General features: G+C 51.8%; 1 protein-coding gene across 1 annotated transcript; it reads left to right on the forward strand.

Moving 5' to 3' along the window:
• The first annotated feature begins 686 nt into the window (after positions 1-686).
• Positions 687-15,377, forward strand: LOC122124981 (succinate dehydrogenase [ubiquinone] cytochrome b small subunit, mitochondrial-like). The gene is made up of 2 exons (XM_042699521.1): positions 687-691; positions 14,532-15,377. The coding sequence occupies exon 2, from the start codon at positions 14,539-14,541 to the stop codon at positions 14,995-14,997; it is 459 nt and encodes a 152-aa protein (XP_042555455.1). The 5' UTR covers positions 687-691; positions 14,532-14,538; the 3' UTR covers positions 14,998-15,377.
• Positions 15,378-22,208: the final 6,831 nt, after the last annotated feature.

Raw genomic sequence — 22,208 nt, forward strand, 5'->3', positions numbered from 1 at the left:
GCGGTGACCTCTGAAACAGCCCTAGAAAGGCCCGAGAAACACTTCCCATTACCGTTAGTTTTTACTTTCATCCAAGCACAAAGAATTACTGGTGTCATTAAAGTACTTTGCAGATAATATGGAAGAAGCAGGGACTTGCTCCCTATGCCCCAAGTCTGCATTATGTCCTTCTTCCTCGTCTGGGAAACATCACCTGCCTTGGCACCCCACCTTCTCCCCAACCCTCATAGGGAGCCGGAAGAGCAGCTGCAGATGATCAACTTCCCGGGGCCCTGTCTGCACCTCTACCTCCCTCGGTGCAAAGTGGGGTGTTCATGGACCACGGGGCTCTGCATCACGACATGGTAGGGAGCAGAGAGGGAGGTGGGGTGAGCAGAGGAGGCCAGGAATGACTTTGTAAGGTCCCACTGTCGCCAGTGCTCCCCATTCAGGAGGCTGGAGCCTGGGGCTAGTCCCTGTCCCCTGGGACTGCCCTTCCAGCATGCAAGGCTTTGAGGACAAGCCACCACCAAGGACAGCTGGCCTGTGACCTTCGGGTGGAAGAGGGCAGCTCCGCCGTCCTGGTCCATTTGTGATATGCATGGTTTATCCAACCGTCCTGTCCCTGGACCCTGAGGCTGTGGTCTTCCATGATTGTGACCTTCAATGGCTTCCTGAGCAGCACCAGGGATCCTCGCTGGTGTTTCCTTAGGTCAGAATAAGAGTCGCCAGGAAAGCTTGCTCCCGCACTGCATGGGAGGGGCAGTGTTCTCCTCCCAGGACAGCAAGAGCTCCGGAGGAAGGGATGCACATGCCTGCCGCCACCCCGGGTCAAACACCCGCTCTCCTCCCCAGACCCAGCCCACTGCCGCCTGCTGGTGAGACTCAGCCCCCACAGACAAGGCCTGGGTGAACCACATGCATCACCACTGTCACCTTCTCCAAAGGTCCCAAGCACTGCAACACTCAGAGAATCCTGGCACCCAGGCGGGCAGAGGTTGAGGTTCCCATCACACCGGGGATGGAGGGCCCCACCTGCGACTTCTCACCTTGCTCAAGCCATGATCAGATGCCTTGCCTTCCACCCAACCAGCCAATTAGAAATACAGGAAGAAAAGGACAGGGGTGCGATTTCAGACAGCAGAGGCAACTCCCTTCTTTCTCAGAGAAATGCAATAGGTAAGTCTGTGTGGCTCCGGAGGAGGGTCTGAGGAGCCACGTGTGAGGTCGACGTGCCCAGCGGGTCACGATGCGCAATCTCACATGACCTTCAGTCCTTGCGGGAGGAGAGCAAATGGGATGAGAGGAGGCTTCTCTTCCAACCACAAGGCTCAGATCCACAGCCCGCCATGTTTAAAAAATCCATCCTTCCACCTAACTAGCCCTCTCAGTGGCTCTGGAAGTTGATACCACACTGGTCACGGCACTAGCAAACATGGCAGCATAAGCCACATCTCAGATACCTCAGGGACTGAACGCATGCGGTCTTAGGAGAGAACATGGCTCCAGCCTGGTTCCATGACTTCGGTCAGCAGGGCCGCCCGCCCTGCTTCTACAGGACCACGTGGCATCCACATGCTGCAGTTTTTTATCTGGCTGGGTCTGAGGAGAGAAAGGCAAACACACGCTGCCAGCCATGATTGAGCAGAACTGACACCCCATTTATTCAGGTTTTCTTCAAAACTCCATGTTTTCTGCATCGACCTCATTAAAAAGCCTCTGAGCAGGATGAGGACCGGGTCCTGTATATATTAATAAAACCATCGATTTTCACACAGCCCCGTCTTCACCAGCATCAGGACACCCGAGGATGTGGTGTGAAAACATTGCTGTGTCAATTTCCACCGCAGCACTATTAATATCTAATTCTGAGAGTACATCTTTCATTTGGAAAAACAAACTGCTAGCTGAAGCACGCACCCCAGCACCCTCCACTCCTCGGTCTGGCATGCGTCCCCTCTTCATGGAGCATTTACAGGCAATATTTCTCTAAACTCCTCCATGCCTCCCCCCCCCACACACACACATGATGGTGTTTGCTTCATATTTGGGTGTGCACAGGGCCTGACACACTTCTTACATGACAACCCATGAGCATTTAACATGAGGTCACTTTAGGGTACAAGAAGTAGACAGCCCCCACCGAAGGATTAAGATGAGCGGGAGTTGGAGCCTGGAAATTCACACGGGGGAATTTTAGCATCTGGCATAGTTCCTTCCACACGTCAGCCCAGGCCGGAAAGCTGAAACCTCACGAGACTGAAGAGTTAACCAGAATGACTCTGGGAATTAAAGCGAGGAAATTAAGGACATTTGTGGGAGAAACCAATTGTTCTCTGGTCTTATTGATTGAATGATAAGCCAAGGAACATTAGCATCAAGTTCAGAGTATGGCCCACACAGGTAAGTAAAAGAATGATGCATTTTAAATGAAGCGGTTTCCAAGGGCACCACCATGCATCCGTCTGCCGCGTGAACTGCTCAGGGTGAGTGTGTGTAACACTCCTGACGTGGCTCTGAGCGCGTGTGGCAGATGGCGAAGGGGGCAGGGAGCAGGCGGGGGACGGGAGGAGACAGGCAGCCGCCCGGACTCGTGGTCAGATCGGCCCCCGTCGTAGTAACCCAGGGTGGCAGGGCTCAGGCTGGGAGACTGGAGACAGCCCTAAAGCCACAGTGTCCCAGTGCCCAGAGTAACTGACAGTCTAGCCAAGTTAGAGGAAGCATGTGGCTCCAACAAGGTGCTGGGAACCAACCAGGCTCACAGCTACAGTGACAGCAGGGACTTTGCTGTTGTTTTCTTCGCTTTTCATTATTAGTGTGTGTGTGTGTGTGTGTGTGTGTGTGTGTGTGTGTGACGCCAATCTGGGGGCTTGAACTCAGGGCTTGAGGGTTGTCCTATCACTCCAGGCTAACGCTCTACCACCTAAGCACAACTCCACTTCCGGCCATTTGGTGGTTACATGGAGAGAAGAGTCTCATGGTCTTTCCTGCCGAGGCTGGCTTCAAACTGTCATCCTTGGATCTCAGCCTCCTGAGTAGCTAGGATTACAGGCATGAGCCACTGGCGGCCCTCAGCGCCCCCCCCCCCCGCCCTCCCCCCCTCCCGTGGCTACACAGAAGGGTCAGGGCCCCTCCTGCCTGATCCCCAGGGGTCTCCTGTGTTTTCCTCGCTGGTCCATCCGCTTGGCCGGAGACACAGGGCTGCTCCAGCCACGGAGTGCTGTGTTGACATCCTTTCCTAATAGAGCCCTCCACTCCATTGAGACGCAGGTTGGAAATCGCAGGCTGCCTTGGCTGTGACAAGTTTATATGCAGCGGCGGCCTTTTTTATATGTCGCTGTAAAGATTGGATGGCGATTATAAGAGTTTGTGTGCTCCAGGCTGTACAGGGAGAAAATCAATTTCTCATTCTTCTAAAAAAGCTCACAATGCACCTGGAGTTTTTACCTGGACCAAATAAACAAAATTGTCACCTAACTTGAATGGGAGAAACACATTAGAAAAAGTCTTTATCACCCCACTTTTGACTCCGATGATTAGCTCAGTCTGACTGGTGGTTTTGTTGTGTGGGTTTTTTTTCCAAGGGATGGGGTCACTGAGAGGTGACTTCAGAATGAAACTGTGCTTTGGAGTTTATAAGAGAAACATGGAGAGAGACAGAAGCCATAGAGTTGGAAACCTATGGAGTTGGTATGTTGATTTGGCTTTCTGTGTCCTCTCTGGTGCCTGCTCTTAGCTGGTCCTCGACACCCAGGGCTGCTGGGGCAGCTGAGAGATCAGACAAGCATAGCCGTGGCACCAGCAAGCAGAGCATCCTGAGAATTCAGAAAACAAGAGGCTGACACGCTGGCCTTGCACCTGCCCGCGGCCTTCGCCCACCTCGGGGCCTGCAGCGGCAGCCTGAGCCCCTGGCCACGCTGGAGGGAGCGGCTGTTGAGCGTGCTGGTGCCTGCCGCTGGGAAGGAAACGTTCTGTGATTCCCACAGCGCTGTAAACTTCTACCTCATCACACAGGCTCGGCAGTTATTGTAATTCTTACCCACTGAGAATGGATTTACCGAGGTAATAAAGGCCTTAGAGACATCTCCGGGAGTTGGGGCTGCTCCCAGTGTACAAGGAGGACATTTATTTACCACGAGCTAAAGAAACCCAAAGTTGTCACCGAGTTGAGTCCTTGGACCTTCCTGAAGGACTTCTGTGAGCCTGTCCACCTTCGGGCGGGCCAGCGGCGCACAGCTCAGATGTAAGGAGGGTCTGGGGTCACCTTAGCTTGGGAGGGAGGAGCCCTGGAAGGGCAGGCCACACTGAGCTCAGCCGGGTACCTGGCCCCCACTCAGAGGAAGCTGAGCAGCTCTGCTAGCCATGACCCTGGCCTCTTCACACTGGCCAGCGACACACTCCAGACTGACCAGGACCTGAGTCCTCTTCAGATGGCCTCAGCCCTCCTGCCCAGCTGTCATGTGACCAAAGAGGAGCTCACCTCCGCTGTCTGCACACTCACTGGACGGAGCTCACCTCCGCTGCATGCACACTCACTGGACGGAGCTCACCTCCGCTGCATGCACACTCACTGGACGGAGCTCACCTCCGCTGTCTGCACACTCACTGGACAGAGCTCACCTCCACTGCACACTCACTGGACGGAGCTCACCTCCACTGCACACTCACTGGACGGAGCTCACCTCCGCTGCATGCACACTCACTGGACGGAGCTCACCTCCGCTGTCTGCACACTCACTGGACAGAGCTCACCTCTGCTGTATGCACACTCACTGGACGGAGCTCACCTCCGCTGTCTGCACACTCACTGGACGGAGCTCACCTCCGCTGCATGCACACTCACTGGACGGAGCTCACCTCCGCTGTCTGCACACTCACTGGACGGAGCTCACCTCCGCTGTCTGCACACTCACTGGACGGAGCTCACCTCCACTGCACACTCACTGGACAGAGCTCACCTCCGCTGCCTGCACACTCACTGGACGGAGCTCACCTCCGCTGCATGCACACTCACTGGACGGAGCTCACCTCCGCTGCATGCACACTCACTGGACGGAGCTCACCTCCGCTGCATGCACACTCACTGGACGGAGCTCACCTCCGCTGCCTGCACACTCACTGGACGGAGCTCACCTCCGCTGCATGCACACTCACTGGACGGAGCTCACCTCTGCTGTATGCACACTCACTGGACGGAGCTCACCTCCGCTGTATGCACACTCACTGGACGGAGCTCACCTCCGCTGTCTGCACACTCACTGGACGGAGCTCACCTCCACTGCACACTCACTGGACGGAGATCACCTCCACTGCACACTCACTGGACAGAGCTCACCCCCGCTGCCTGCACACTCGCTGGACGGAGCTCACCTCCACTGCCTGCACACTCACTGGACGGAGCTCACCTCCGCTGCCTGCACACTCACTGGGCGGAGCTCACCTCCGCTGCCTGCACACTCACTGGGCGGAGCTCACCTCCGCTGCCTGCACACTCACTGGACGGAGCTCACCTCCGCTGCCTGCACACTCACTGGACGGAGCTCACCTCCGCTGCCTGCACACTCACTGGACGGAGCTCACCTCCCCATCTGCACACTCACTGGATGGAGCTCACCTCTGCTGCCTGCACACAGCATAGTGAACTTGTTCTCACAGTTCCTTGTCCTACCTACAAGTGTGCAAGGAACCCTCTGGCTGTGCAAGGAATTTCCACCTGACTTTCCAGTTGCTGACCCCGTTCTCCAGGAACGGCGTAAGCAGTTCCAAACCCAGGGCGGTTGCTTCAAGTAGGAACAAATCCAAAGACTGAGTCAAGGACAGTCCTTACAATGAGTGATTGCTTCCTCACTTGGACTCCAGAACGTTCTTCACATCAGCCAAGGCTTGGCCTGGCTTCCAGTGACCAGCACTCGGAGTCCAGTGCCAGGGCTTCCCTGCTTCCCCCCTGCCCTACCCCCTGGGCCTTTCCTGTCCTGCTCCCTAGTGAGGAGCCCCTTCCCCGCCCAGGCCAGGCCGCCCATCTTCAGGCTAACACACTCACAGCGGCTTAGTCTAACTCCATGTATGTCCTAACTGAATCCTGTTCCTAAACCCTGCATTATGACATTTCAAGGCCGTCGGGGTTCCAGGGAGAGAGACAGCCATCTTTATGTCTCCCCTGTGGGCTGGGCTCCTCCTCTAGGGGAGAATAATGGCTCTGCCGTCCCTGGAGCAAGCGTGTGGATGATGGCTGCCTAGACATGCCGCACCCTGGGAGAGCAGAGGACCACTGTAATCTACCTTCATGAAGATCGGAGACCAAGCATGGGAACAGGGGCCGCCCTGGCTGTCCAGGACAGCCAGGTAAGAACAGGAGTGGGGAGGAGCACCTAGCAGACTCAGTTACTCCGCCCACCTGTGCCCAGCAGGACCTGCGCTGGTCACCCGTGCCTGGCAGCATTCCGGACAAGTCTTCTGACAATAGTCCATGTAACCAGGCCAGTGTCTAGATTTCAGCAGTCACTGGCTTCCCCTTGCTGTTACCAGCCAGATCCAAAAGAGACTCAGGCCTTGTCACCACCACTGTAATTCCAGTGTTCTACCTCAGGACCTTTGCACATGCTTACTGTGTCTGGAAACCACAATGGATAGTCATCTATTTATGTCATCATTTGATCAAGCAATGTGTATCTCTCCTGCTACATGATTAGCTCAGGACTTGGTCTATTTTGTCCAGGACTGTAGCCTCAGCTACAACTGGCTTTTGGTTGGATAAATAAATGTTTTACCAATGAATCAGTCAATCTATACCTTAGTTGTCCATTTCTATTGAGCCTGAAAATAAGGTATTTCATGAAGCTATTTCTTGATTCTTCTCATAATGCAGGGCCTCATATAAAGAATCACTTCACGTTCACCAATTCCGCACTTGCCTTTTCTCTCCTCCTCGTTCTACATGACAACTTTCAAATGAGTTATCATGACTATACCCGGGCCGGTGGGCGCTCCCTGGTCCTTGAACTGCAGCCTTCTGCTCTGCCCCCCTTGCTGGGGTGCTCTGAACCCTTGCTGGCCAGCCTTCCTCCCAAGCTCTACACAGACAGCAGAGAGGCTTCCCAAGGGAGCAGTGCCCTTTGCCCTCTTTCCCTCCCTGCTCACTCCTGCAAGGTGCCACCCATGAGCCTTGTGCCTTCCAATGCAACCACAGGTGTCACCGTCTGCCTGGGCCCCGATGCAAACCTGGTACTTCAACCTGACCACCTACCTCACAACCCACCCTTCCCGCTGGCCCGGGCTCGCTGCGGAGGGGGCACCTGCCAGGGCCGACAGAGCTCACGTGTGCCCCGTGGTATGGACATTGGGGCTCAAGAGGCCTGTGCCTCCCTTGTCAGGCCAGGTCACCTGGGCCAAGGGGCCTCCGCGGTGGGAGGAGGAGCCCCCGCTGGTTTCGTTCCTGCTACTTTGCTTAGGGACAGGGTAGGAGAGGGCCAGAGAGTGTCTGGCTCTTGGGTGAGGAGGCTCTGAGCTGGGATCTAGCTGTGGACAGGACCAGGGCATGCCACACGGTGCTGTGCAAACATACATTAGATGCTGCACTCGAGGTCAACTGTGGCCAGCAGAAGCCTGAACTCAGTCAGGGCAGCGCCCAGCTGAACGCCTGTGTCCCTGGGCCAGGGCAGGAGGCCGAGTCCTCTCTCTGCCATCTCTGCTGATGGGCAGTGCGGGCCGGGACTTCAGAAGTAAGCCCATGGCCTGGCCCTTTACTAATTGGGCTGCTTTGGCAGGCATCTGATGTCCATCGATCCCCTGCGAAGAAGGACCTGCCTCCGTGGCAGCCAGACCCAGCCACAGCCTCGAGGTGCCCTTGAAATGACAGGGTCCCCCTTCCCATTAGCTTAGCTCCAAACAGCCGAGCGTTGGCCTGCAGACTGATGCCGAGGGCAGGGAAAGAGCTCCTTCATGCCCGTTGATAATGCAGAATTTAAGGGAACACTTCCAGGTCAGGTCTGGTGTGTGAGGGTGAGCTTTTGAAATTGTGAAGGGCAATTGGACACTATCATGCAGAAGGCACAGTGCGTGCCCACTGACCCACCCACTCCATTTCTAGGACATCTGTCTACAGAAATGATGACAAAAGAGAGCAAAGACACACATATGCTGGCCGTCATAAATTACGGGAAGCCAGACATGACCCAGCCCACATCGAGAGCCGTCCGGCTAACCTGGGATTCCATGCCAACATGCACTGGGCAGCGGATGCAAAGAACACCAATGTGAAGAGGGATGGAAAGCCGCCGGGCAGCTGGATGACCAGCCCACGGAGGTGTAACTGCCAGCCAGAAAGAATGGCTGCTGGACACACCTAAAGTGGCTTGTTTTGCTGTGAGCACCAGTATGGCCCGCTGTGTCCCCCACGGCCTGCTCCTGCCCTGTGGACCCCACCCTGTGGACCCCACCCTTCTCCCCTCAGTCACTTCTGACCTGACTTTCCGGCATTTTCTCCAGCTCTGGATGCGTGGGGTCACGAGCTGTGGGCCCTGTGTGGGCTTCTCGCCGTGCACATGGCTGTCCTCAGGTCCCGTCCTAGCGTGTGTCCTGACAGTGCGGCCTCCTCCCTGCGGAGTGCTCTCCTTCCAACAGGCACCCCACCACGCCTCAAAGCCCCATGGGGGGCCCTTTGTTTGGGTTGTTTCAGCCTAGGACCGACACAAACAAAACATCTACAACCACTCATCAGACACTATCTGCACAGACACCCGCTCGCTCTGCGGAGAGGCACCCGGTGCCCACACAGCTACAAGGTAAACTTCTCTGGAAACTTCCAGACTGCTCAGACTCACTGAACCCACTGGTTCTCATACACAGCACAGCCATGCCTCAGTTTTACTTTTTAATCTGTGAGTTTTCAACAGACGAAATGAAAGGTATACAGTACACACACACACATACACACACACACATACACACACAGATAGCATAATGTTTTAAATATGTGTATGTTGTGGAATGGCTTCATTAAGGTACTTAAGAGCAAAATAATAAAAGAAAAAGTCTTTAAAAACCACACATACCCAGTCCTAAAGAAATTTAGGTCCCATGGTTTCCCTTATTTGCAATAATTAGTATACATACAGGATAATCTCATCAGATGAGCTGACAGCTCAAAAGCCATGTACAAATGACCAGGTAAGATGATGCTAAGTGAACTGAGCCCTAAGATATGGACACAAGAGACCTGTCATTATTGTTATTGTTTTAAATGTACCATGTGCTTTTATTTTTTGTTGTTGTTGTTTCCTTTGTATGTTCTTCCCCCTATGGTGTATCCCCTGTTGTCACTGTACTTGATTTTGGTGCCCTGCATCTTGTATATACATTTGTCTAACTTGGGGAGGGGAAGGGGAATAACAAAATGCGGAAACAAGGACACAGGATGACCCATTGCAATAAGGATACCCACAGGACAGTATATTGGAAATGAACTTAACAACTTTGAATGGCGGTGGGGGGGTCGGGATGAGGGGGGGGGACGCGGGGGGGAGGGGTGGGGAGGTGGGAGAGGGAAGGGATAGTGGCCCAACAAGGAAGGGAAGGGGTAACAAGGATCCACAAGTAATGTACTAATTGCCTTACCTGTGCAACTGTGACCCCTCTGTACAACATCTTAATAATAAAAAGCAGAAAAAAACACACATACATAAAGTGCTATGTAAAGTTGAGATATGTGTGTGGGTGTGGGTGTGGGTGTGCTCATAATGTGGGTGAATTCACACCTGACTCTCAACAACACTTCATTGTACTTATAAATGGACATGGTGATCATAACCTCTTTGTACAACTACTTAAATACAAATAAAAATGTAAACAAATACTTATACTCCAGTGGTAGAGCTGACGCTGGGATTTCAGTGCTCACTTTCATATTGCAGACATGCGGGTAGCAATGTGTTTGAAATGCAACACCTTCATCCATCTGGGTCTCAGCTCGGTGGAGGCTCCGGACACCGGCCTGAGCAGTGACCAGTGTGGCCACACCATGGTCCTCCTGGGCTCTGTGCCCAGCACCCATTCCCGCTGGAGTCTGTTCCTCACCGGCTTCCAGTGAGGCGTGCTGGCACTGCGGCCTGCTGACCCCCGCAGGGCCTCTCCCCCACCTCTGTTCCCACCCTGGAGCATGGCGATGCTCTTAGGTGACCTCAGCAGTTTACCACAGTTACAATAATGGTCTCCCTTTTTAGTGACAATGCATATCTTATGCATGATTGCTTTATTAATGTTTCTCAGAGCACCCTGGGATTGTTTTCTCGGCCAGACCTTTATAAAAGTTCAAAAAGAAAACAAAAGAAATGCAGCTCTGTCTCAGACAAGGACCTGGCTGGGCCCGCTCTAAAGGTACCCTCAAAAATCCATCCTTAGGCTTAGCAGCCAGTGTTGCATCTTTGAAAGAGCTGAGCTCTGTCTGTACTGGTGCCGGAGCTCCTGGGACCGGCTGAGCTCTGCACTGGGTGCCGGAGCTCCTGGGACAGGCTGAGCTCCACACTGGGTGCCGGAGCTCCTGGGACAGGCTGAGCTCTGTACTGGTGCCACAGCTCCTGGGACCGGCTGAGCTCCGCACTGGGTGCCGGAGCTCCTGGGACCGGCTGAGCTCCGCACTGGGTCAGGTCCTGCCGCAGGGACCGTGGGAGCCCGCAGAGGCCCAGGCCCAGGCACACTTGTAACTGCTCATGGAAGGGCACACAGCGGGGCCGGGATGGAGGGAGCGGTCACAGGCAGTACGGTAGCCCTGAGGAAAGGGCGTTGAGGGCTCTGGGAAGGAGACCGTGTGTACGTGGTAAATATGAAATAATTAAGAGGGATAAGCAATCAAGTGAAATAAAATAGGCCTGCAGACATGGTCCATGGCAGCCACAGAATACAGAAAGGGGGTAAATAGAAAGCTGATTGGGGAAGTGGTCGATTTTAATGCAATTAAACCAATAATTATATATGAACAGTATAGACACAACAGTTAAGAGACAAAGATTGTTGGGTTGGATTTTTTTTTAAAGAGCTAACTCTAGATAGCCCACAAGAAATCTATTTTAAATATGGAAGCATCGATGCAGGAAAAGGTAAGGGGTATAAAATGTCATTTACACAAACCCAGAGCAAAGAACATTAGCAGTAGATACCTTAATTACATCAAAGCGTAATTCAGGACAAGGAATATTGTCAGCAACAAAGTCGGATGTTACATAATGATGCAAGAGTCCTTTCTCTGGCAACACAGACGTGTGAAGCAAAAACCTGACTGATCCAAAGGGATGGAAGCTTCTACAACGGAGCAGGACCTTCCTCACTTCCCTGGAGACATAAATCGGGAAGACCGGAGATGCCCGCCTCCTGACCTGACACCAGAACATGGCCTCACGATGGAGCCTCAGGCCCACCCCCGTGAGATGAACATTGCTTGTAAAAGACTAAATTCCAGGCCATCAAGGAAACCTTAGTAAAGGTGAGAGAATAAAAATTATAAAAAGAATGCAAAGTATGTGCCAGAGACTGAGCTGACCTAGATAATCAGCCACAAAGATTCCCGAAAAATCCCTACTCAGTTGAGAGCAAAATAGCATACTTCCCCAGAAATGGATCCAAAGAAATCCTCTGGGGAAATTAACGTCAATGACAATAAATGATATTGGACGTCAATGACAATAAAAAGACAGCTTGTGAGAATATGAGAGATTCAGCTAAAGCAGCGCTTAGAGGACCATCTATAGCATTAGAGACTTATATTAGAAAATAATCTTAAATGAGTAACCTAAGGATAAATTAGATAAGGAATTCCAATTATCCACAAGGCAAGCAGGAGAGAAGAAATAATAAAATTCAGGGACAAAAATTTATAAAATTGAAAAGACTAAAACAATTTTTTAAATCAAAGAAATTGAAAAAGTTTTAAAAAATCAATAGCATTTTGAAACCTCTAGCTGGACAGACAGCCAAAAGAGAAATGTTATAAATTATGAATGTCAAGAACATAAGAGAAGCCATCAGCACTCACGTCCCAAACCTTCAAGATAAATAAAGACGGAAACATCGTTATGCTGATCACGTCAACACCATGTCAACATCACGACAAGATGGCCTGACCCAGCTCCGTGATAAACATGAACTAAAAATATATATTCAAGAACAAATAGGTCAAATGAAGAGTTCCACATCTGATAAAGAAATCTGTCATCTTCTAAGCCAAAACCTGGTGGTCAAGACAGCTTTACTGGTAAGTTCGCCCAAATATATATGAAACAAGACAAAAATAAGTATGTACTCCATCTCCCAGAAAAATAAAACAAAAGACAACATATCCCAATCTATATTATGAGAGCAAGTATGCTTGTATGTCAAGATCAACACTAAAAATGGAATTACCACCTCCCTCCCAAAAGAAAAAAATCACTAATGAAACAATCCTGAACAAAATAAAGCAATTTGAACAGAGGCATATATGCTGATGATCAAGTGGGGTTTATTCAAGTAGTGCAAGATAGACCCAGCAGTAAAAATAACTAAAATAACACCCAGAAGATAAAAAAAAATAGATAGGCCAGGTGCTGGTGGCTCACACCTGTCATCCTAGCTGCTCAGGAGGCTGAGATCTGAGGATCGTGGTTCAAAGCCAGCCTGGGCAGGAAAAGTCCGTGAGATTCTTGTCTCCAATAAACCACCAGAAAACTGGAAGTGGCGCTGTGGCTGAAGTGGTAGAGCACTTACCTTGAGCTGAAGAGCTGAGGGACAGCGCCCAGGCCCAGAGTTCAAGCCCCATGACCAACAAATAACTAAACTGACTCAAGAAACAGGCACACAACTGTACTAATATAGGAAGAAAGACATTCAACATTCAACTTTCATCCATGACCAACTGTGTCACCAACTAGGAATGAAAGATCACTTTGACTACAGGAAATCTGTTTAAATATGAGAATATTGACACTTGGAGGGTAGCAAGTGCTCGCTGTGTAAACACACCCAAAGAGGGCTGGGGAGCTACAGGAACCGCGTGCCAAATGTAACATCAGACAAGGAACATTCTCAGAGGTAAAGAGGATGTTCCCTCACCCCAGAGCCTGGTCTCCAAGAGATAATGCTAGTAAACCCTAGAAAACATGCTTCCTGGCAAGGGATTAAGCGCCCTAACCCCATGTTGGGCAATATGACACATACTTCCCCCACATCAGCGGACATAGCATGCACATCCATTCTTGGAACAGCTAGAGTCATCTTCAAAGACTTGGCCAGTGGAAGGAGAGAAGTGAGAGAAACAAATGGCCCCCGGTTTAAAAGAAAGATGAAATAAAACGATCCTCATCTCACATGAAACAAATTACATAGCACCTACAAGCAGTTTCCAAACTAATATGTGGATCTGGCCGGGACTCCGGATGTAAGATGAACATTCCAGTATTGTTTTCGTGTTCATATGGACAATCAATGAACCCCTGGAGTCTGCAATTGTGTAATTCTATGTGTAATAGCAAAATAAGTAAACTGCTTTTAATCTAGCCTTTTCATCAAACAGTGTCGGGCCAGGGAGGTTTACATGGGAAGAGCAACCAAATCTCACACAACGACAAAGCTTTTAAGGCAAAATGTGACATAGCTGATATGTCTGACGTGGGTTCGGCATTGGGTTTTCAGATATGACAGCACAAGACATTGGTTACTTGGCTCCTGTTAACAGAAAACTTTGTGTGGAAGACTAGGAGGAGAAGGAGAAACCAAGCTGGAGCCTGTGAGAAAATATTTGCAACTTACATAGTTATTAGAAAACGTGCGTCTGTTACTTTTTTTTTTTGTCAGTTGTGGGGCTTGAACTCTGGGCCTGGGCACTGTCCCTCAGCTCTTCAGCTCAAGGCAAGTGCTCTACTACTTGAGCCACTGTACCACTTTCGGTTTTCTGGTGGTTAATTGGAGATAAGAGTCTCGGACTTTCTTGCCAGGGCTGGCTTTGAACTGTGATCCTCGAATCTCAGTTTCCTGAGTGGCTGGGATTACAGGCGTGAGCCACCAGTGCTCAGCACATTTATTTTTTAATCCAGACTTAGCAACCCAACAGAACCACAGGCAAGGATCTCTGGACAGTCCCTGGCCAGCCAGCACAAGGACTGCAGGTCAGCATGTAAAGTCCCCAGCATTACTGGTCACTGGGAAAATCAGCTCAAACGATGAGATACCTGTGCACTTCTTAGAATCATACAATCATAAAGCAGGAGGCGTGGCAAGCACCTGCATGGTGAGAAGGCCCAGCTTTATGTGCCTGTCTAAAAGTAAAGTTACGTGCACACATACACAGACGGATATGTTTCCTCGCTCTTCCACTTAAGAAGATCTACAAACTGCAACTCACACACCTAAATCCCAAACAGTGGCTCCTAAATACCATCTTTCAATAAAAGTGTCAAACTCTCTGGAACTCCCTGGAGTAAAAGCTGTTTCTAGGGCTCCAAAAAAGAAAATAGTTTGGTGCATCTTTTAAGATCAGGCCCAAAACAAAGGAAGTTCATAAAACTTAAAAAAAAAAAAAAAAAAGCCAGAAGCAAGATGACGTCTGTGTTGAGGCTGAGCGTCCTCTGCGGTGCCCGAGGAGGCCGAGCTCTGTTCCGCCGAACCTCAGAGGTTAGACCTGCTTATGTCTCAGCATTTCTCCAGGATTCTGCTACTCCAGGATGGTGTGGAAACCTGTTGCCAGGCCGACATGCTGGTTCCACAGCTGCATCTCTCCATTGGACTGGTGAGAGGGTTCTTGCTGTTGGCCTCTTGGGCCTGCTTCCAGCTGCATATTTGAATCCTTGCTCCGCGATGGACTACTCTCTGTCTGCAGCCCTCACACTCCATAGTTACTGGGGCCTGGGACAAGTTGTTACTGATTTTGTACATGGGGATACGTTGCCGAAAGTTGCCAGGGCGGCCCTTGTGCTCTTCTCCTCTGTAACCTTTGCTGGCCTTTGTTACTTCAACTATCATGACGTGGGCATCTGCAAGGCTCACTTCATCCGTTAAGAATTGATTGTATGCACATTTGTCTCTGTCTTGCCATTCAGCTTGCAGTAAAAACAGAAGCAACAGATGAGTACACTGCTGGATACAGCTTCTCCTGATTACATGGCTATTTTCAGAATTTAATGTGGAGGAAAGATTTGAGAGGAATTAGATCTAAGAAACTGAGGCTCCGTTTTGTGTTGTGGTGAGTGAATGTGTTTCTCCCACCTCACAAAACTCATAGTGTCTGCAGTACGTATGGTCGGGTTTTTTGTTTTGTTTGAGGGTTTTTTTTTTTGTCTTTTAACTTATCAATGTATCAATTTCTTAAAAGAATTTAGCTTTACTGCTATCAGTACATAATAATACTTCTGTTTTTGTCCTGGAAATAATGGACAGAAGGAAAGCCTATTCATTCTTTTTTTTTTTTTTGGTCGGTCGTGGGGCTTGAACTCTGGGCCTGGGCGCTGTCCTTCAGCTCTTCAGCTCAAGGCGAGCGCTCTACCACTTGAGCTACAGCGCCACTTCCGGTTTCCTGGTGGTTTTATTGGAGATAGGAGTCTCACGGTCTCTCCTGCCTGGGCTGGCTTTGAACCGCGATCCTCAGATCTCAGCCTCCTGAGTAGCTAGGATTACAGACGTGAGCCACCAGCGCCCAGCAGCCTATTCATTCTTGAGTAAAGACGTGGCAGAAAATTGGACGGTATATAAGTTTTGGAAGTGTCTTTCATTTCTATTGATACTGGAATTGTTCATATGTTCTATAGAAATTTTAAAATTCAAAGGTGCTTTATTTCACATTACAAATTTCTAAATGCTAGAAGGGTACCTGAGAGCTTCCCCAGTAGATGTACTAAAATTTAGGAACAAGATTTCCCCTATGGATGTACTAAAATATTTCAGATTCCAAACAGATTTCATCCTCAAAAGTAAATAACAAAGTAGTTTTTCCACTTTGGGAATTGCTAATGAGAAAATGTATTCTATGAAAAGTTTTTTTTAATAAATTGTATAATAAAAATTTTTAAAAGTCAGGTGATGGCTTAACTCTAAATACTCAGGAGGCTGAGATTTAAGGATTGGCGATTAAGGCCAGCCCAGGCAGGAAAGTCTGTGAGACTCTTATCTCCAATTAAGCAACACAAAGTTCTAAGTAGATCTGTGGCTCAAGCTGTAGAGTGCTAGCCTTGAGCAAAACAGCTCAGGGACAGTGCCCTGGCCCTGAGTTCAAGCTCCAGGACTGGCTTGTGTGTGTGTGTGTGTGTGCACACTCACACATACACACACGCACAAGGGAACAAACGTCATCTGAAAGACCCCACTTGATATTCAATTAAATGGTAGAAAGGGAGAAGTCTTTGCAGCAGAATTCCAACAAGCATAGCAGAAAACTCGCCCTCGGTGCATGGCAGCGCTTCCTCCTGAGCTGGGAGTCACGTGGGAGTCATGCGGGGCCACGAGCACCATGAGCCACACTTCATAGACACAGCGCTGTGCAGTCCCAGAGAGAATCTCCCTGTGATCCTCGAGAATCTCTGGCTTGGGGATTCACATACATCTGCAGATTTCTTGGTATTTTTGGCCCTAGAAGATGGCACTTAAGCTCTCCCCAAGGAAAGGCTATGCTAGGAATTCACATCTAGACACAGAATATGGAGAGGAAAACAAAATTTTTCTGGAAAGAAAACTTGGCAAACACCACTCCCCCAAGCCTGGAGGTTGACTGGCAGCATGGGCGTGGGGTGTGCTGGGTGTGGAGTATGCAGGTGTGGGGTGTGCTGGGTGTGGAATATGCCAGGTGTGAAGTATGCCAGGCCTGGGGTGTGCCAGGTATGGAGTGCACAAACGCACCCTCAGGCGTGCACCTTGAGATCTCTCTCCACCAAATGACGAGCACACATCAGACAAACCAAATGTCTGACCTCCACAAAAGTTTCAAGGTCGTGACGATAAAGAGAGATGGAAATGGTCAGATGGAGAGCACAGGTGTAGCGGTGTTCTGGACTGGATCAGGCAGTGGAAAATCCCAAGGAAGCAGAGTGGCTTCTTTCACCAGTACTTAGGAGATGTCTCCCCCAGGAAAGGAAGAACACAGAAATTTTCTGCTCTACCTTTGCAAACTTTCTATGGTTCTAAACATGAAAAGTGTGGGAAAAAATGGGTTCAGCTAGGCAACAGTGGCTCATGCCTGTAATTCTAGCGACTCAGGAGGCTGAGGTCTGAGGATCATAGTTCAAAGCCAGACCAGGTAGAAGAGTCTGTGAGACTCTTACCTCCCATTATCCACCAGAGAACTGGACATGGTGCTGTGGTTCAAGTGGTAGAATGCCAGCCAGCGCCTGGCCTGATTCAAGTGCCGTGACTGACAAAAAAAACGGGGTGGGGGGATTGCTTAGAATCCTGAAGTAAGGTATTTCCCCATCTCCTTGCTGGACACCATTCAACAGCTAGAGTCACAAGACAAAGTTCCACAAAACCTTCCATAATCACGGACTTTGGCATGGTGACCACCCTGACGAGATCTGAGAACAAAGGGAGCCGGAGGTTTGCTGGGTACTTGAAGTTCTCTACTGGGAGCTAGGCTCATGGTGGTCTTTCTTTGTCCAGTCCCGTACCATTCTTATGTCCTGCCCCTCAGGCAGCCTACTGGTGAGGAAGCCATAGCTATAGTATAGGAGAGAGCGTGTGCATCCACCTACCCCACACAGCTCTGAGCAGGGTGAAGAATGTGTTTCCATGGTGACCTGGTAATCACATCCTTGGACGATGTCCAGCATCGACAAACCTGCTCCAGAGCTGGCACCCCAGGGCCCTTCCTGCCTGGGGCTGCTCCACTTGGAAAACCACCTTGAGTTGGTTTTGGGGTTGCAGAAAGGCCACTGCTTCCCTCTGTACTCTCTGCACAACGTCCTCCTTCCTTTCCTATACAGAGGAACCCCAGATCCGTCTCCTGTGACCTGTGTCCCAGGCACCCAGGAAGACGCAGGCCCAGGGCTGGCGTGGGCTGGCTCCTCTCTGCTCCCAGAATGGCTGCATCTTGGAAATGACAAACATGTTCCTCCAGACTTGTGTGAAAATGCAAGTGAGTGTGCACGGGCACTGCAGGCAGGGCTTGTGTCATCGTGAGCGTGCACAAGCACCGCAGGCAGGTCTTGTGTCATAGGTGAGTGTGCACGGGCATGGCAGGCAGGGATTGTGTCATAGGTAAGCGTGCACAGGCATGGCAGGCAGGGATTGTGTCAGAGGTGAGCGTGCACGGGCACGGCAGGCAGGGATTGTGTCATAGGTGAGCGTGCACGGGCACGGCAGGCAGGGATTATGTCATAGGTGAGCGTGCACGGGCACGGCAGGCAGGGATTGTGTCATAGGTGAGTGTGCACGGGCACGGCAGGCAGGTCTTGTGTCATAGGTGAGTGTGCACGGGCACGACAGGCAGGGCTCGTGTCATCGTGAGCGTGCACGGGCACGGCAGGCAGGGATTGTGTCATAGGTGAGCGTGCACGGGCACGGCAGGCAGGGCTTGTGTCATCGTGAGCGTGCACAAGCACCGCAGGCAGGGATTGTGTCATAAGCGAGCGTGCACGGGCTCGGCAGGCAGGGATTGTGTCATAAGTGAGCATGTGCACAGGCACGGCAGACAGGGATTGTGTCATAGGTGAGCGTGCACGGGCACCGCAGGCAGGGCTTGTGTCATAAGTGAGCGTGCACGGGCACGGCAGGCAGGGATTGTGTCATAAGTGAGCGTGTGCACGGGCACGGCAGCCAGGGATTGTGTCAAGGTGAGCATGCATGCATCACAGGCAGGGCTTGTGTCAGGTGTTCCTAGCTGGGTGGGGGTGGGGCCCTGGATGCATTTGAAATTCATGGTTTTGCTCCTCGGTGCTGGAGGCAGATCCCTAAACAAGAGACAGCCACCACCCAGGTGGAAACATGGTGGTAAGTCCTAAGTGGACATCCCTGCCCGGGGGCCTGCAGAAGGCCCTGCCCGCCTTGAAGGGTGCGGCTCAACCTGAAGAAACAAGCGCTTCCTCAAGTGAGGACACTTCAGGACAGCGGTGGTGGGCCCCATGCCGACGGGTGGGACACGGGGCGGGACGCGGGGCGGATGGAGGCAGGCTGGCAGCTGCGGTCTGCTGCAGGCTCTCTGTCTCCACCACAGCAGGTGATGGGAGATGCTGCTGGAAAGAATCCGAAGGACCCAGCTGGGCGTGCGTGAGGACGCAGCGCGGAGACCTGCAGCTGTGCGGCTCCCCGGCATCCCGGAAGGCAAGTTCAGTTCTTGGAAGATCCGCTTTTCTCTGGAAAGAAGTCTTAGCTGAATACCAGCGGAGAAGCCTGACTAGCGTAGAGACGACAAAGTCTGGAAACAGAGGCCCCGGGAGCAAGCGGCCAACCCATGTGTGCCCAGAGAGGCCCTCGGCACTGAGGGGCTGGACGTCAATGCCAAGGCTAGGAACGCATCCTCCTCCTCGCCGTGGATCCGATGTGAACCGAAGCAGCTTTCGTTTCCCAAGACCAATCCCTGCCCCGAAGGTGAACAGGCTGACTCCTGGCAAAGGCCATTCAGCACAACCAGCTCCCCTCTCCACAGCCAGCACTGACCCTTCCAGTCCCCCTGGACCACTGAGGTCGTTCTGGGGTAAAGCAGAAACCCCATTAGCAGGACATGGTCTGAGGTCCTGTTTCTGAGAGGAGCAGCCCTCTGGGACATCAGGGTCCAAGGAGAACCTTCCAGAAAGCAGTCTTCCTGAGTTGGGCGTTTTACTGTGATGGGTGGCAGAGGAGGCTGGTGCTGCACAGAAGCACAGGCATGGCGAAGTCAGCCACCAGCCACGGCTACCATGTCTGCCGCGCGCTCCTCTCTCCCAGCCTCGGGAAGCACACCTCCTCCCCGCATCACTTGGAAAGCGGCTGCTTTATTTCTGCTGGACTCCTTTCTGAGCAGCTCGTCCAGAATCAAGGTGCTTGGAGGGTTAATGGTTCTGACACAGACCCGGCATTCCCATCCGTGCAGCTGCGGTTACCCCACCGCGGCTCCAGCATCGACTGACCCTTGACTTGTTCCCCTCCTTTCATTGTGTCTGTGAGGTTTCACGCCTTCAGTTTCTAGGTTGCGGGGAGAGCGTGTCTGTTCCTCTTGCTTCAGTGCATGCTTAATGTACACTCTGACCATGTTCTGTGTTACAAGCACATGGTTTTGGTATTAAATATCTGACGATAAACATCTCAAGACTGGAATGGGAGTCTGAACTTATGTGCTCTGTGTTTCCAGGAGGAACTGACCCTTCTGAGATGTCTGCTGATTATCCACACACGTGCTGGTTCTGGAGCCTGTGGGACACGGCAGCCTCCTCAGAAACAGCTTCGCGATGACTCACATGGAACTCAGAACCCAAATGCAGAAGAAAACGTCCAGGGTCAGACCTGACCCATTACAGCTGTGGCCTGACATCTGGGGAGGCGGAGTGGTAATCGTTCTGGAGCACCTTAGGAATGCGTTCCAACGATCTGACAACAGTCCCCAAAAGATGTCTGCTGAGGGACATGCCACAGAGGAGTAAGGGACCGTGAGTGCTACCGGTGACAGGATCGAGCCCGTCTGGTGAGAAGCCACAGGTCCAGAATATGATCCAAGCAGAAAGACCAGCACGGAGTTTGCAGAGCCACTGTGAAAGCCCACAGGAAGCAGAGGTGAGCTGAGCTCAAGCCATGGTCAGGAGGACAAGCCTAAGTCCACAGTGGATAGTCCAACTACCCCTCTGTCTCCAACGGGAGCCAGCTGGCCAGGCCTCCTGCCGGACACATGGAAAGCCTGTGGACAGCAGGGCACCGCCACCAAGTTAGGTAGCCAGGATGCATCCGGACCCAAAGAAGCCTTCGGACCAGCTCCCAGTTTACTGGAAATGCCGTGGGCAGAAGGGCAAACTGCAGTATGTGTGGCTGACCAAGGCGGCTGGGGCCTCCTGCAGGACAGCTATGCGCCTGTCATTGTACGGTGCCACAGAAAGGGAAGAGGCCCCGCGCAGTGAAAACGAAGATGGACAATGCAGTCGCTCACCCTTGGGGGGACCCCAGCCTGGGCCAGGAGAGCCGGTCCATGTGCATCTGTCAGGAGGGACAGACAGCTCTGCTCCCTACAGACAGCAGTGCGGTCGTTCGGGGTCACATCAGGTATCTGATTCCCGCATCCGGCTCTAACTCTCTTGGCTCCGAGCCTCCCTTGTCAAGGGTTAGAAGGTTTGCAACAGCAGCCCTCATTTTAGATGCAAGATTGATGATACCCTAACCACAGCTCGGGAGAACCCCACTACCTGACTTCCCGGGGGCATCCGTGTAACCACGGCAAACCCCAAGGGCTACCTGCTAAGCAGACACCAGGCTCCTTCCTGGGCGGCCGCCGGTGACCAGGTGTGCCACGTTCGATTGGTTTCACCTGGGTGAGTGAGTCGGGGCTGCGCTCTTCCCATCGGGTATTCACACGGCGCGTCTGTCTTCTTGTACTGCCGCGCCCTGACCTGTGTTTCTCGACGCTGTGGGTTGTGGCATCTTCCGACAACCTCCCAGGCATTTGAGGGACCGAGACCGTGCACGTCACATATGTTGAGTTGCCTGCACAGGCACTGGTTTTCCCCACGTTAAGCGGGCAGAGTGGGGCCATGGATGCGTTCTGTGGCCATCTGTCACCCGCTCCACACAGTGGACAGGATGTGCCACTCGATGGATGTGTCCAAAAATACCACGGAGAGCTTAGCATGCGTTTCCCACAGAAGCGAGTAACTGCACTCTCGCCTGCTGAGAAAGTTACTATGGCTTTGTTCGGTTTAACCAATAGCGCCTTGGGGCTGGTGGAAATTACACTCGCTCCCGGATTAAGCAGTGGTTTTCATTTGGCCTGACAGAAAAGCAGAACTGGCAGCTGCGGTGTCCGGAGCCCAGGCTCCACCGACGCTGAGCTAGGACAAAGCGAGTGCAAGCACACTCCCCGCCCCTCCACGGCCTTCCCGGCGGCCAGGCCAGTCGGGGTTTCCTTCAACACACTGACCTCACAGGAGACATCGTTTCTGGCCAACATCTTTGCTCTCCTGAGACCCAACCTGAGGCAGCTCCGCCTTGTCTTCTCTGCGAGCTTTTTCACAGAGCTATGTCTGTGTTGGCTCTCTATCTCTCTTTCTGTCCTCTGTCTCTGTCTCTCTCCACCCCTGTAGGTGGATGAACTGAGCTTCTGTATTTCC

This window comes from Dipodomys spectabilis, unplaced genomic scaffold, assembly GCF_019054845.1.
Source record: "Dipodomys spectabilis isolate Male_0828 unplaced genomic scaffold, ASM1905484v1 ptg000257l, whole genome shotgun sequence".
NCBI lineage: Eukaryota > Metazoa > Chordata > Mammalia > Rodentia > Heteromyidae > Dipodomys > Dipodomys spectabilis.

Bases quoted from the DNA above. Each gene is read 5' to 3' on its own strand.
- LOC122124981 (XM_042699521.1), top strand. From the start codon at position 14,539: ATGACGTCTGTGTTGAGGCTGAGCGTCCTCTGCGGTGCCCGAGGAGGC.